Source organism: Prinia subflava, chromosome 4 (assembly GCF_021018805.1).
Source record: "Prinia subflava isolate CZ2003 ecotype Zambia chromosome 4, Cam_Psub_1.2, whole genome shotgun sequence".
Taxonomy (NCBI): Eukaryota; Metazoa; Chordata; class Aves; order Passeriformes; family Cisticolidae; genus Prinia; species Prinia subflava.
The window spans coordinates 26,021,055-26,036,244 of NC_086250.1; the positions used below are offsets into that span (position 1 = coordinate 26,021,055).

The 15,190-nt window shown below is 41.9% G+C and overlaps 1 protein-coding gene across 1 annotated transcript; it reads left to right on the top strand.

The window, feature by feature from the left end:
• Nucleotides 1-15,169, top strand: STRA8 (stimulated by retinoic acid 8). Its single transcript, XM_063396230.1, has 8 exons — nucleotides 1-190; nucleotides 1,892-1,967; nucleotides 3,393-3,477; nucleotides 3,897-4,049; nucleotides 6,921-7,203; nucleotides 8,461-8,537; nucleotides 10,220-10,331; nucleotides 13,863-15,169. The coding sequence occupies exons 1-8, from the start codon at nucleotides 83-85 to the stop codon at nucleotides 13,935-13,937; spliced, it is 969 nt and encodes a 322-aa protein (XP_063252300.1). The 5' UTR covers nucleotides 1-82; the 3' UTR covers nucleotides 13,938-15,169.
• The last annotated feature ends 21 nt before the right edge of the window (nucleotides 15,170-15,190 follow it).

Genomic DNA, 15,190 nt, shown 5'->3' on the forward strand with positions numbered 1-15,190 from the left:
AGGCACAGCTGGAGACTGTAGGAAGACACATGCCCAAGTGAGTCTCAATCCCCTGAGACACCTACAAGAGGTAGAACACTGCATGGCAAAGCAGCACTTGCCACAGGCACACCACTGGGTTCCTCTGGCAAGACTCTTCAGCAGCTTGCGGGGAAGAGTTTTATCCCAGTCAGACAACTGTGCCTCAAAGGTGCGGAACAGTGACTATTTCTCTATGCATCATTATCACACATGAGTATGTTCAAATTTAACCAGGTTTAGGACCAGTCTATGAGGATGATCACTGTGTCTTTATGGGTGCCAGTATGTGTGTCATTTCACTGTGTGCACCTTTCCTGGATCTCTTTAAAGTTGCCAACTCAGCCTAAGCGAGTTCTCCAGTTTGTAGTTGCTGGATCATGGGTTTATCATGTGCCTTAGCTGTACTTCTCTTACAGGCTTTTTGCAGCATTTTTATGGCTTTGCATTTTCTTTTCTAGTATTTTAGAAACAAACCAAGGGATCCCATGATGAAGCTGATGTCACAACATTTTGTTCTGAAATCAGAACAGTGAGTTTAGGGACAGAAAGAGTTAAAGGAGTAATTCATCCAGCTTTATGAGGTGCACTTTGTCTTCAAGACACTGGAAAAATAAGTTCAAGAATAAAAACAAGCACCAGTACTGTTTCTTGGCCTCTACTAGAGGAAAACTATTTAAGCAAAAATTTTTATAAAGTTGAAATTTACTCATAATACCGAAAAGACTGAAATTACCATGCTTGAGGCAGAGGAGTAAACATCAGAAGTATTTTCTTAACTCTGCCACTCTGATTCGTTTAGTTACATTGGTTACCTTCAATTTTCAAGTTTGTAAATTAGGGGGCGTAATGAATGTTTAGCAGGAACTGTTCCCTGAATATGCTAAATATCACTATATGTGGCTTGTGCCTGCTGAGTCCCTTGAGCCTCCTGTAAGTTGAGTTCAGTTTGCCATGTTCTGAGGAAGATACAAGTTAACCTGAAGTCTGCAGGATCTCAGAAGCCAAGACTAAATAACTACTGCCTCTGCCTGGTCTAAGGGGACTGTGTTCACATGCCAGTTCTTGAAATTGCTTTTTCATAGTGTCTTGTGACTCTTGGGAGCCAAGGAAGTTTGATGTCTTAAAAAGCCTTAATACAGAAGGTTGCTTGTAATCCTAGTGCTTGGTGCCTGGCTAAATATCCAGCATGAAAGCTCTACAAGGCAGATGTGGATGGTCTCACCACCTACAAAAATCTTGAAATATTTTGGAGATGTTATGTGTGGAAAATATTAAATGCACTGGCCATATGTTTTCAGTTGTGCTTGGTATAGATGATGAAGGAATGATGTGCAGCACTGAAGTTAATCCTGTTAATCCAGACTTTTGCTAGGAGAAGCTTTTGCCATGTTCTACGCTGCTGTAATCCAGGTTACAGGAATGTAGAGCATGGCAAAGGCTTCTCCTAGCAAAAGCCTCATGGTGAATCATTAGTAAAATCTTATGCCTTAAGTTGGTAGGCATCCAACAAGACTTCACAGCATGGTATTTCTGGACATGCTCCAAGAAGAGAACGATCCAAACAAGACCATTTGCTGATGAAAAAAGATCAGAGTTAAGTAGCAAATGTCTGTGTGACTGGGTGTTATGTGTATGTATTGCGTAATATATACCCAAATATTTATATCCTATATTGAATTTTACTGTCTTATTAATTCTTTCCCCTTTTCATATGTATGAGGGTAGCTCGTGAAACAACACAGTTGTTTTCACAGAGACATGGAAATTATTGAAGGTAAAAATGAAAGAAAAGCAAAGCAATGAAGGCATGTTAAAACATGCATCTATTTAGAGCAGAGAACAATCAGTTCTGTTTTCTTCTTATGTTTAGTATCAGGTTTTGCATAAGGCTAAGACATCTATCCAGAAGCTGGAGCAAACCTTGTGTTCTTTGCTGAAGATGAAAGGTAACTGTATGCAAGTATTTGCTTAATCAAGGAGCCTGGACTTGGTTTTAATGTATTTGTTAAATAGAAACAGAGGTACACATTAAGCACCATTAAAGCACTGCAGCCATCTGTGGTTTTAGTTATAGCGCTAAGTAAGGGATAGTGAGTAGTCTGTCAATCCACTGAGCACTGTATCTCAGAAATCCCCCTCTGTCTTTCCTACCCCCTCCCCAGCCTAGGTGAGCAAAGGAAACAAGCAATTCCTGCTATCCCATGGCAGCAGGCCATTCAGGCTGAGTACCCTTGGCAGCTTCACCCCAGTAGGTGTGGCGCTGGCATGGGTCCCAACGCTGGATCCTTAGGCTTCCACTCAGAGCCTGCAGGAACTGTGTGCTCCTCCTGGCTGCAGCAGTGTGGCACGGTGTAAGTCACAGCTGTCACCAGCACCCAGCCCTGCCAGAGCTTACACTGCACAACAGCACGCTCTGATGTGAAGTAAAAGGATTTCCCCAGGGTAGGAAATGGAAGCATCTGGTTAAGAATGTACTCTGATATAAAAGGTTAAGAGACATGCTACAGTTTGGTTTTCTTTCAGCTTGGTGAGCCATCCTCACGCCCTGCTCTGTTACAGCCTGTGGTCCCTCAGTCACACTGCAGCAGGTACTGTCTGCACTTGTGGCAGCTACTGCAGCGAGGCCTCACACCCCTGAAAACGTGCCTTCTGTTTAGTGCTGCTGGCCACTGCCTCTGTTGGCAGAAAGCACGACTAGGGGCTGATAGGATAGAGGCTTTGAACATATTTTTTTGTCCCTTCAAGTGTCCAAATTCCTGTCAGCTAGAAGAAAAATTGCTATTCATGTGACTTGCACCTCCAATAATTTGCATCAGTTAGAAGTCTCAGTACTTAATTTTAACAGCCTCATCTGAACCCACATCCTTGGATAACCCATAAAAGTAAGTCACAGGTAGAAAGAATAGTTTGACAGAGCAAAATTGAAATGCTAACAAGCAGTGAGGGGAGTTTGAGGCAAGGTTCCTCTTGTATGTACTTGCATATATGTAAAATCCATACTGGTTGTGAATCACAGGTTGCATGTCAGAGTTTTTCACATTCAATTTGTTCATTAAAAGATAATAAAAAAATACTGTATTGACTAGTGCATGCCCAGAGTTTGATTTGCAGGTTGTTTTCACCCTCAGTTCTGTAAAATCTGTTAAGAAGAAGGCATTGATTCCAAGTTCCTCAGTGTTCATAAACTCCCAGTAGTGCTAGTTCCATTGTACGAGAGACAGATGTTTCTTCTTTCACATCATTTTTGCCTAATGAAAAGCTCTGGCTTGTGAAGAACCAGTTGTTGACAGTATTCTGTTTGGTTGGGGCTGAGGGTGAGAGAGAAGCCAAAAGTGCCATTGATGTGACAGTAACCTTTCTGCTGAAAACAGCGAGCTGCAGTCTGGAGGATGAGAGCCCATCCAGCTTGGAGGAAGTCAGAGAGGAATATGTCAGGAGGCAATTCGGCAGTCACAGGTAAGGGAGGGCTCATACTAGTCAAGAAAAGATGATAATATTTTGCACTTGCTTCCATCCCAGCATCTCTGAAACTGTGATTGCTACTGTATTTCCAAGCAGAGGTTTTTCATCATGAGGAAAGGACAAAGACTATAGGGAATAGGGCCACTGCTCTTGTGGCCAGGACTGCTGTAATCTCATGGATTGCACAAACATTCTTAAGCATGTTGTTGGTCACATTTCCAGTCAGTGCTTGCATTTTTTTCCCTCCTATGTAGCTGATCTCTGGCAACGATTTCTCATTGCCTGAAGAGCAAAGGAAGGAAGAAAACTTGGCTTGGGAAGAATGGCCCTAGGTTCTGGAGAAACTATGACAAGGGCATTAATCCAGTTTAGAAGTTATTCATGTGTCTTTTTTTCCCTTGTGTTCTTTCCAGCACTACATCAGCCTCAGAAGATATGAGTGAATGTGACTCTGCCATCTGGTATTTGCTTCAAGAATGTGAAAAACAAACACTGGAAGAATATGGGAAGCCAGAACTGATCCCGTTTTCAGACACTTTATCCCCAGATCTAGTGGAATTTGAACGGTAGGTGCACCCCACACTGCCTTCAGGTTTTTTAACTTGTTTGCATTATCACTGTGCATCCTAGCACTGCCGTTCATGCAGCCCTGCTGGAGCCTGCATCTGCCTCACAGAAGCCTTGTGCTAGCAACTTTGGCCCTGCAGGTGATGGAGCTGATCACTTCCTAAGTCCCTGCAACTTGCACATGAATGGACTCTTAGAGTTGTAGCAGTCCCCAGCTTTTCAAGCCTTGGTAAATCCCTGAAAATTTTTCACCCCTTAAGAAGATTTCTTTCAAGTGTGTCAGTCCCTGCCACACTTTACCACTGTATCCCTGCCACAGAGCTAGATTTTAGGAGGGTAAGAATTCCTGCAGCAGATGACTGCCAAGAGTCTAGCTGTATGCGTTCCAGGGAGGTGCAGGAACCAGAGGTAGGCACATTCTTTTCCTCGCAGTGATGTTCATCCTTCCTCCAATGGCATTGTTATGAGGAGCTTGAACATTGTTGCCCCTTCCAGAAACAGACCCTTAGCTCCTGCCAGTTTGGAGTACTTTTTTAGTGGGATCAGAGCAGGATAAGGCTGGATTCAATTAAGGGAGATCTTGTAGTCCTCAGCCTCTGGTCTGCAGAATAGTGGTTGTCTGGAAGATACCAAAAGGCATTCTGCAACAATGCAAAATTGTCTGCATCGCTGGGGAGGGGGGGGAACCTGAACATTTCTGTGTTACACTTGGAGCTAGTGGATGTGAGTCTGTAAACCCTTTAAGCTCCTAAATGCCTGGTGCAGGACCTAAAAGTCAAAGACTACTGTTCTCATGTCAGTTGTCCATGTGTTTTATTTGGAAGTCACAATGGTAAAATTACTGGTTTTTTCCAAAGTTACTGACATCATAAAACTGAGTATTATACTCCATGTTCTTCCCCTTCCTGTCAGACAACACTAGGAGGTTTTGTCCTGCATTTCCACCAGGATAAACAATTATTTGATTGCCAAGATATGAGAAATAGATGCATGTGTAATCTATCTTGTACCATCAAGCAGTCATTTTCACTCTAACCATTCCACAATTAACAACAGGCAGTGCAGGAGAATCCTGAGCTGCAGCTGGCATCCTTTTCCATGGCATCACCACCGTAATCAAAAACTTCTGCAGTTCCTTCTTCTTTTTTGCTTTGAACTGCTGTGTATTTCTATAAACCTCTTCGATACCGGGTTTTTCCTCTAAAGGAGACTGCAGCTGAACCAGCAGATGGCAGCAGCTTCCCGCTCCTGCTTTTGCTCCTGTTCGAATTGGAGATGGCTGTTAAGGTATCATTTAGAAGACCTTGAAATGTGCTGAATCAAGATTTTCAGGATTAGAAAAATCTGCTTCATCAAAGACTGCACGACAGAGCCATAAACACCTGGCTTTCATGTTCTTTACTGTCAAGGTAGGCCAGGGCCTGTACTGTGCAGACTCTGGCACTTATCCTGTAGTCTATGGGCAGATTGCATTTGGTTTATAGCTAATTCTTGTCAAAAAACTACCTTTTATAACAGGCATAAAGTGACAAGGACTCTTCAGCAAAGAAAGCAACAGTGTTTTGGTGATCAATTAATCGCATTATTGGGAAGCATAAGAAATGCTTTGAGCTTCAACTGACTGGGGTTTTTTCCCATGTTGAGGAGATACACTGATAGGACTTCACAATATTCTGTCCAGTGCAAAATGTGGTTGTCTCCTTCCAGCTGGGAAGGAAAGAGTTGAGTCATGCTTCAAGCCTAATTTCTTTAGCAGAGCAGTCTAATGGTGGTTCATGTTCTACTACGTGAGAAATTCCAGGTCCTTTGTTTGGAGCTGGACATCTAGAAACCTTAGTGAGTCCAATACCTTACATGAGAATGCTTATTTCCCTTCTGGTGTTTCATCTCCAGCAGTGGTGGAAAATACTCTAGAGTGTGGAAACTGGGGTTTAAACAGGTTTACGCTTGCCTACAAAATTATATTTTCAATATTTGTTTGCTGGAACAAATATTTACAAATAAAAAAGAAAATAATTACCTCTTTTGAGTTACTTTCTCATGCAATATTATTCCATTAATCAGGAAATGTGCTCATTTGGGACATCTTCCAAGGAATCATTTTGAGCCCAAACATAGTAACAATGACTGCTGTTTATAGAACTCTGGGTTTGTACTCCTTTGATCTTTTCATTTTCATCTGAGACTCTCTAAGCATTTGATTGATGTAAAATAACCTTCAGTGCTGCTTTCTGAAGCAGACATTATTATCCTTGGTTTACTGTTGCCACACAGTGCTAACAGAAGAAGCAAGCTTGTTCTGAGATTCAGTCACTGGATTGAAATTATGTTCCACCACCACTTTCACTACAGACTGCATAGAACTTAGTCTTAGGAATGTGTTTCCTTAGATGTAAAATGGAGGAAATGGAGCTCCCATGCTTAACGCAGAGCATCCAGACCTGAGGTAGTGTCTATCAACATGTACAGTACCTAATGCATCAGGATATGACCTCAGCCAGGGCTTTGACGTGTAGTGCGATGCCAGTAAATGTACCAAAAGTGACCTGCAGTGCAAAAGGTTCAGGGTACTAAGGCAAGTAACTGAAAATTTATTAAATTCCAGAATGAGGTTTGCCCGTGCAACTTGTGCAAACTGCAGTGCCTGGAGCTTCTGTTGTGAGGCAGTCCTGCTGCGGCTGAAGCTGGAGCCTGCTTTTTGCAGATGAAATTGTCAGTGTTGGGCATCATTCAGTAATTGTGTGAAGTCCTGGAGGCAGAGTCAGTGAAGTAGTTGTGGATCAGAGCTACTCCCCAGTGACCTGCTAATTTTCAGTAGATGGCCGCCTTATAGCCTGCTCTTAAGAGATACTCCTTTTCCTTCCTTCCAGATACCTGTATTTTTATAAGCACACAGTGGACCTGCTGATGGAGCATGGAATTGTTTGCACTGGAGAGGTGCCTCTTCCTGAGGTCTCAACAGCTATTTCCCATCTCTGGCAAGAGCTTTCTGAAGAGAGCAGGGACAGCATCTTGCAGTACTGTAGCCAGAGAGACTTCCTCATGGATCCCAAGGCTGTTTGCCCAGAGCCTGCTTGCACTGAAGGTAGTGTGAGGGACAGCGGAGGTAACAGTGAGGAAGCCAGTGGTTCCTCAGTCTCCACACCAGAGGAAGTAAGTGCTCAGCAACATTCATAGTCTGCCTCTGAAACTCCAAGTCTTCAGATGCTAATTGGCACTGCAGCTTTTAATTGCAAACATACAGTAGCAGCTAAGCTTTCTCAAGATCACTTGAATGCATAAGTGGAGACAATAGGCAGTCTTTGAGTAAATGCACCAAATTTTCCCTTGATAAGATACCAAGCAAGCTACAGTAGTACCATGGGAGTAATCCTGCTAGTCTCCACTGACTTGTGCAGTTTCTGTGCTAAGTAACAGTCAGATTTGCTCCTACCTTGCTCCAGGGACAGGGAGCAAGAACAAGAATTACTCAGTTACTGTGCTCTGCAGACACTCCAAAGAGCACAGATGATCTAAATCCAGAAGGGATACCTAGTTTGCCAAAGATTGCTGTGTTTTGGGTTGGGTGGGTTTTTTTCATCAAAGCACATGGTAGCAAAGAGAAAGTATTTTTAGACCAGTCCCAGTGGTACAGGGCCAATGACTGCCTGTACCATGCATGTCTGCAGAGCCAAGTCAGTGACTGAGTAGACCAGGGCATTTATTAATAAGAGATGATTAAATAACAGCCAGTTCTATAAATGGTTCCTGGAGCACTGATTGCTGAAGTAACTAGCTGCTCAAAGAGGTATGTGTAATTTCATTAGCTGCAAGGAGGGGACAGAGGGTTACCTTAGCATGTAAGCAAATTGCATTGGCAAGTTCTTTTTGAGTCACAGGACACAACTCATATTGCCTGTTGCCTTAGGAAATGTCGTGGGAATGTTCCCTGTATGGTATTTCTGGAACAGAAAGTGTGTGAACTGCATTATGGTAGAGTTAACTAATGAGTTAAGTGGTCTGGGACAAGGAGCATCCTAACTCCTTTGTAAAGGAGTTTTGGAGAGACTGGCTGGTACAGCTGAGATCTCCAGCCATAAGCAACAGTCCACAGTCAAGTCTCTGAAGCACAGATACAATTCATGGTTTTTACTGATTTTTTGGGAGATGTAATGTGAAGTCTAATTCCTAGAGGTTGAAGCACAGGCATAAGGGAGAGGACTGACCTTGTGTTCCTAGCCATGAAATACAGTTATTCCACTTTATTCCCGTCTCCACCTAAACCTCTGGGTTTATTCTAGCTGTTACCAAACCTGTTAAATGTAAAGGAAGAATATAATGCTTTTAAAGACTTCATTATTAAAAACTATGCCCTAAGTAAAAGTTTTAGGTGGCTGGATATGCTGACATCTGAAGTGGTTTCTCTGCTAGGTGATGTTTGAAGATGCATTTGATGTTGCTGCTGGTTTCCTTGACAGAAGCAAGGCTCAGGGAATGTCCAGCCAGAGGTAAACTACAAACTCCCCCCTTTTGGTAGACTTGGCACATTAATAGCCCACTATTAGTACGCCAATGCAAGCACTCTGTGGAGTATGACAATGGCTCCCTTTTTTAGTAAATGGTCAGAATAGCAGTCTCCAGCAACTGTGCTCCCAATAATGTTTTCTTTTAAGGGGAAAAAGAAAAATGACTAATGGTCATTTACAACAGAATCAGTAAGAATCACTTATTAAGAGCAGCCCATCACTTTAGGATAACTGGGGTCCTTCTGATTTTCTTTGCCACTCAGCACAGCTTTCTGTCATTTTAATTTACATTACTTGTAATGTTTTCTTTTTCTCTCTGTCACTTACTAGGCCTGTGAGGACCAAGAGACATTACCTGATAAATCAGTTAATCATAAACTGTAGTCTCATTTAATGAGACAAAAATGATAATTTTTCAACATTTGCTCCCTTGTCTTACCCTAATTTGGTCTCATGGAAGTGATCAGGTTAAAGTGTGGTTGACCTGAACAGTAACACCAAAGAAACACAGGACCTTTTAAATAGTAACATCTCTTTCCTCTTCAGTTCAGATGAGTTACCTAGAAGAGAACATGTCAGATACAAACCTGGCACTGCCTTTGATTTTTCCCAGTAGACCAAAAAAAGAAAAGTGTTGTTTTCCTCAAGAGGAAAATCACATTATGATTCATCTTTTATGTATTCTTTCTACTTAGTCTTTGTCAGGATTTTTTCTCTTTGCAAATAGTGTTTTTAATCTGTGGGGTTTTAATCCTATTTTCTACTTAGTTTTAAACATTTAGAGTGATCTTTAATGAGAATCTCTTCCTTTCACCACCATTCCAGGTTGTACTTCCAGAAGAGAATAAATTAAAATAAGGTTGTTTTGGCTGACGATCAGAATATACTTGAATGGATGAAAAAGCTTAACAAATATTTATTTAACAAATAACATTTATTAGGTCACTATTTCCATTTGCTTTTAAAATAAGATTAGGTATTCCTTAATACTGTAAAGTATTACTATAATCTTTAAAGTCTGTTTTAGGTCCCAAATGAGTCTGGTATTTCAATAGTTAACATTTATTGTTTTCTCTTTCTTGCCTGTTGTTCTGCACCTTGTAATTCTGGACAGAGGTGTGATGGCAGAACTTTTTTAAATCCCAGGAAGAATACAGAGGTGAGGTCCAGAATGAAAAGCTTAGCTTTGTGCCACAGTTACCTGAGAACAAACCTGCCTGTTACAACTAACACGTCATTTCATGACCACAGGTTACTGCATTCACTCCAAAACTTTACAGAAGAAGCCAAAGCTGTTGCTCTGAACAACCTTACCAAATACACTTATACTCCCAAATAACCATTGTTGCTGTCTATTTTAATGGATATTTACTTTTCCCCAAAACAGTGTTACTATGATGTAATGATCAGCAGATCTCCTTGTTGTGACATCAGTTTCTTCTATTTCTGTTCTCTGTTCTTACATATCTGCCTTGCATTTGGCAAACAGTACCTCATCGATACATCCATCACAACTCCTCCCTGTCTTGCTTGGCTATTGTCTTTAATATTAGAACCATCTTGAAAACAATTTGATTTTTTTTAATTTGTAAATAAAATATGGAGGAGAGAAAGTAAGGAGAACAGAACAGAAAATTAAATACAGTATCTCATTCCATTTTCAGTTCAGCATTTGCAAGCTGCACTTCTGAAAATCCAGAGGATCACCAGAGACTCTATGTGCAGGTCACTGACTTCCTAAAACACCTCTTCTTCGCTAATACACAGTTTTGCCAGGTAAGCCTTGCCAAAGGATTCCTTATAGAAGGAGCAATGTATTCCAGGAGCAATGTCAGAAAGGGATTTTTGTATTCAGTGCTTCTGATCATGTTTTCCAGAATGATTACAAATAAGAACTTGGGGTTCATCATTTTAGATGTGTCATTCCAGAAGGCCAGTAGGACTGCCTTTGTGAGAGGTTAAGTGTGAGTGAACCTTGCTTGGAATATTATTCAAAATGGCAAATGACATAAGGAATTGTAAATTATTATTATTATTATTGTTTGCGTGAAAGTTCCTTGTGAAAAAGCTCGAGTGATCTCCTCTGAACAGGTAAAGCTCACTTTCCAGCTCTCCATCCCCCAGCTGCTTCATTCTGAGCTCGTTAGAACCACCTTCTGCTTGTCTGGGTTCCAGGTTCCCTGCCCTGAGCCCTACACTGACAGGCCCTAGAAGCAGGATATTCATGTTCCTGAAAGAAAAGTTCCTGAGCTTCCCCTTAACTTCAGCCTACTGTTGACTGAAGCAGAAGTATTTGTGTTTTTATTTTTCCTCCTCTCCTTCTTGTCTCCCTGCCATGGACATGGCTCAGAGCTTGCACGTAGGTGAAGAACCAAAAAGGAGGTACCCCTCAGGCAGAGTGTGCTTGTTTGGGTTCAGAGTCAGTGGTACCTCCACAGTTGCCATTGTTTTGCTGGTTTCTATTGCCTAGCTCCTTCTGGTCTTTGGTACTTGAGCAGATGCTTCTTTGAAGGAAAATAAAAGGTTTGTGATGAGGGGTAGTTGTAACAGAAAACAAAACAGAAACTAGAGATGTACCACCATCTGAATCTATCACAGAGACTACTGTGTGCCATTTTGTTCCCCCACCCTGGAGATAGTAGCACTAGAGAAGGTGCAGAGAATGGCAGCAAGCACAGGAAAAGGCATTGAATAGAAACTGTTTAGAGTAGGACTTTCCTACAGAACAAAAAGACTGAGGGGTACTGCAAGACCATTCTATTCGTACATGGTGTGGATTTGGTACACAGAATGATTACTCATTGTGTCTAACACCAGAACTGTAAAGCACTAAATAAGGTGAACAGACAACATATTAAAAATACTTGCATTTACAAATTATCACATTAGACTCTGGGGTCATGAGTCCATGGGCAATTACTAAATCTGAAGGTCCAGATTGAATTTCCAGTGCAGGAGGGTGTCTCAGCACAGATTGCCATAATGTACAAGTATTTACTGTAAAACAGAGCACACTGTGTGCTAAATTCTTGCACTTTTTTCTAAACTTCTCTGCTGAATATTGTCAGAGACCAGGCACTGATCTACACAGCCCTTTGGTCTTTAAATAGCTATGTTCTGTGTAAGAGCAGAGCTCTTCTTGTGTTTAAGTTAATCACAATGAACTCAGCAGGCCTAGAAAATAAAGAAAAGCTTTAGGCAAGATATGGCATTTTCTGGTTTTAAATTTCTTCTGTGAGGGTCATGCCTGGCATGGTCTCATCTTGTCCTTCTGCTTGGGGCTGACTTGTTATATGTGAGCCCAAGTCCATCTCACAGGTCCCAGATGAGGTGTTATGGGAAGAGGTAGTGTCTCTTTCAAGGTTTAAAGAGGCACATTTAAAATAAGACTCAGAGAATGGGAGTGATGGGAAGACAGGCAGCAAAAGAGCCCAAAGTAGTGCAAATTGGCAGTTGACTGTACTGTGTGGATCCAAAAGGAAATAAAAAGCTGCACAGGCTTCTTTACACCAGGAACTTTTAGTTATCTGTGATAAGACAATAAAAAGAGAGTTTGAGCAGAAATCACACAGGCTAGATACTATGAAGGTCACGATCTGTTTTGGTATAGAGTGCAGAACAGTACATCTAGACAGTGCTGCCAAGAGGCAAAAAGGTAGAAAAAAGAAAATATGACTGACAAGATATTTTTTGTTTTGAGAGCAGAAATTTGGATCCATCTCAAAGAAAACAGATTGAGACAGTTAAGTGGTTGCAGAGCAGGGATAGAAGATGTTCCAGCTAGCTTGAAACACAGCAACTCAGGCAGCAGCAGAGAGATCAGTATAGGCTACTCACCTTACCCCAGAAATTGGGCTACTAAGAGCATCAGAGACTCCTGGACTTGACAGGGAAAGGAGCCCATCCTGCTTACCTTATGGGTATGACTGAACCTCTGCAGACCATTCCCCTTCCCTTGATGTGGTACCTGTGCTGGTGCTATGCTAACACAGGAGTTTGGGCAGTGCTGGCATAAATTACCTCAAGGAAAAGCAGTGTCCCAGTACACTGTGCACACACCTTGTAGAAGATACAAAGGTGGGTAGCAAGTACAGTAAGTACCAAGGTAAGGCATGTGATGTGCACCCCACTGAAATACAAAAGGTGGCCCATGGCTCCTTTCATCTGCAGAGCTGATGAGGTGATGGATTTTACTGCTGGTCATTAATGCCACTGCCATGTTCTGTCATTTCTGGTTAACTGTCCAGGTACAAACTACAACTACTGCTGTTGGATTGTGGATGGTCACTGTTTCACAGTCACAGAGTTACTGAGCACTGCTCCTCTTGAGCCACTGCCCTGGTTCTCAAGGCTACCAAGGGCTTGCACCCCACTGGAAATAAAAAGCTTCAGAAAGACTCACAAGGGAAGGGGGGAAATAATTTGGACAAGGAAAGGGAGAGCTGTTAAAAGGGCAGGGACCACAAAATGAGAACAGGAGCATGCTTCTACAGTATATGATAGAGAAATATTTCTGAGCATGAGATCAGTTAAACAATCTTGTAATTTTGCAAGAGCTGTTGTCTTAAGGTCACATCATAAGAGAAGCTTAGCACCAAAGGCAGTAAAGAGTTAATTTAGACTGAGATCCAAAGGTTTTACCTAAATGAAACTCAGTGGGGTTTTTTTGGGTTTTTTTTTCCTAAACAGTACTGAGCACCTTTGTGTCTTCAAAGGCACACTTTCATTTTAAAATTATGGATTTTAGATGAGTCACTTGACAAGCAAATGGTATTTAGTGCTCCTTAAGCTATACATTTTTAAACGGCACCTATTTTTAAAAGCAGTATTTCACTGAAGAGTCTTGCATCAATGCAGAAGGCAAACTAGATGGACTGCAGGCATGAACACTTTTATCTTCCAGACTTTGATTTCTCAGGAGCCACTTGTTCTCTGTAAACTGGTGAAAGAGAAGATCATTTCCTTCTGTTGCTAAAAGTGGAGCAAAGCCTGAAGTTGGTAGAAGTTAAGGCCTCAAGGAAGCTCTCATACCTTCAGAGCCTGTTATGTGACATACTTGTTACCACAGTCAGTAACAGCTGTCTAGATGATGTAAATAGACACAGGGTGGAGCACTGTGATTTTAGAAGGAAATTGGCAGAAAATTTAAGCCATCAGGCACCTCAGGAACTCATCAAGTGCTGGTGGCTGATTCAGAGAGGAGGGAGGGTTCATGCTCCATTTGCTAGTACATCAACTCACTGTATATTTGAAATTCAGTGAACTCCTCTGGTTTTTAATCCTGCTTGACTTTGGGGGGGCTTTCAGGAAGAAGATCTTCACTATGATCATGAGACCGTGATGCTGCGGTGCACTGAGACCTTCGATGATGAAGATTTCTAAGCAGTATCTCCACTAATGTTTTGCTAAGCACTGCCAGGTACACCGGGCACATGAGGAGGCTTCACCTCTTTCAGTGAGCTACCTTGCTAAGCAGAGTGTGGAGACACTGTGTTGAAGTGGTTTGTTACCATTGACTTCTTCCCTCATTAGTACTTCATGATATATTGAGTAATATATATAGTTGAGTAATTTATACTTTTTTAAAGTTTTAAAGGTCTTAGCTATTTATTAATAAATGTTTTTATCCATTGCTATTTAATGTTCAGCCTCGCTTCACAAAGAAACTGAGGCATGTGCAGTTAAGTGACCTTGCCTAGCATAAGGTGTGGGAAGAGCAGCAGGGAGGCCAGACCAGAGGCTGTCTGCACATTCCCACAGGATGCAGGTCTCAAACTGCAACCTGCAAAAGTCACCTCCTGACAGTGATTACTTTTCTGGGGCAATTTTTCATCTTGGGTTGACAAGGAAAGAAGGATTTCCTCACAGAGAGTGGGATGAGGCTCTTCTATATCTTTATGAGGACAGCAGCAATGAGCACCCACTCTCCTGTCACCCAGAAAAGTGCAGGCACAGTAATACACTTTGGATTATTTACTTTTGTGAAGCGTGTAAAGCCAAGTGATCAGTCCTGTGCTCTTCTTCCACATCTAATTCTTGGATGAATAGTGCTGCTCAGATAGTGTCTTGGAATTAAAAGTGCTGTGAAATTGAATAAAGTCCTTCATATCTCTTGAGTTATCATTAAAGGCTCTCTGCAGACTTGAATTTGTGTTCTGATAGGGTTTATGCTGAGATCATGCTACCAGCCATCACAAACAGAAAGGATGGAAGTTTTATTTTAGAACCTAAACTAAAGCTGGTGTGCCTAGCTATTCAACTTCAGCAGCCAGCTTTTACACTGAGTCCAAAAGGCCTGGACTCTGGCCCAGCATTGCCTTGGTGCATAAAAGCATGATACATTCAGGCAAAAACATGTGGAGCTGAGTACTGAAGTACAAGGGAAGAATAAACACTACAGAGCCCTTTCTGTCCTTGCAGTTGAAACTGTAGTAGCACCCCCAGATGAATGTTTGCCACACTGCTGGGTTTGAAAGTGGGGGTGCAGGGGTCCTGTTTGTGTTTAAGAGCTCTCCAGAGTTCTCCAGATTGCAGCCTGGTTATTCCCCAGCCTTTCCAGTGTGCTTCATTTATACAGGCTGGCATTGCCTTCAGGCTAGAAGCATTGTAATGATGGTAAGGAGAAGATGAAGAAC